The 1031-nt window shown below is 40.5% G+C and overlaps 1 protein-coding gene across 2 annotated transcripts in view; it reads right to left on the minus strand.

Moving 5' to 3' along the window:
• The window catches only part of rundc3ab (RUN domain containing 3Ab), an 8694-nt gene that overhangs the window by 4288 nt on the left and 3375 nt on the right, over positions 1–1031 (minus strand). For both annotated transcript variants that reach the window (XM_032502494.1, XM_032502492.1), the window contains exons 2-3: positions 875–990; positions 262–389 (exon numbers count right to left, since the gene is read on the minus strand). In XM_032502494.1, coding sequence (XP_032358385.1) covers positions 262–389; positions 875–990 — 244 coding nt within the window. The remainder of the gene's footprint in view (positions 1–261; positions 390–874; positions 991–1031) is intronic.

Raw genomic sequence — 1031 nt, forward strand, 5'->3', positions numbered from 1 at the left:
GTGTGTGTGTGTGTGTGTGTGTGTGTGTGTGTGTGTGTGTGTGTGTGTGTGTCGCCGTGTGTCGCCGTGTGTCGCCGTGTGGTCAAAAACTGTATGTGCTTCCGGGTTTCACCCACAGGGACCAAAGATTGGTTCCTATTTATACTAAGGGCACTAATTGGCTCTTACATCATGTGTTTTCTGTTTTATCTTTCTAAAACAGATGTTCATTTCCCCCAGTTTTCTATTAGAACTATAACTGTCAGTGCATATAGGACTTGCCTTGGCTCGTGAGGTGCTGATGTTCTCCATGCTCTCTATGCTGGCTATGCAGCTGTTAGGGACTTTAGCACAGGCCAGACGGATATAGTCCCAGTAACTTCTCTGACCATCAAACCAGCTTCCGGAGCCTAGAACGAAAGTGTAACACAAATACTGTTGGAGGCATTTACTTTGTTGATATGCTGAATTTTGGTGTTGACATACAACTGTAGGCCTATTCATTTCAGTTCAGTCTTGGGCCAGCTACAATTTGGGAGGAAACCCACAGTGTTTGACCAAAAATACCTTGCAGCCATTGAAAATAAACAGAATTTCTTTTTTGGTTTGTGCATCTGAATTTGCTGTTAGCCTTTTAGGTATGATATTTGGTTTAAAAATTGAGAACAAATATTATTGCAGAGAGAGTAAATTAAATTATTTTTCTTAATGTTAAATCACTTCAAAATTAGTATGGAAACCTGTACTCTAAAAATGAATTGTCAATAACAGCATTTGAACATCTTCAATATGCTTCTTTGCTTTGATGCCAGAAGCCCTTTATTGTTCAGTGTTTTTTGAGTTTCTTTACCTTGCAGTCTATTACTGAAAAATTCCCCATGCAGTAGGTGATTACCTTTGAAACGGTGGCTGAGAATGTGTTCAAGTATGGCTGCGAAATTGATGAACTCCTCAGAGGAATCGTCTATGGGCTCGGCCGTGTATTTCTCTAACAGTGTCTTTACTGAAAACCTGGAGAGAGAGAGAGAGAGAGAGAGAGAGAGAGAGAGAGA

The sequence above is a fragment of the Etheostoma spectabile genome, chromosome 21, assembly GCF_008692095.1.
Source record: "Etheostoma spectabile isolate EspeVRDwgs_2016 chromosome 21, UIUC_Espe_1.0, whole genome shotgun sequence".
Classification (NCBI taxonomy): domain Eukaryota; kingdom Metazoa; phylum Chordata; class Actinopteri; order Perciformes; family Percidae; genus Etheostoma; species Etheostoma spectabile.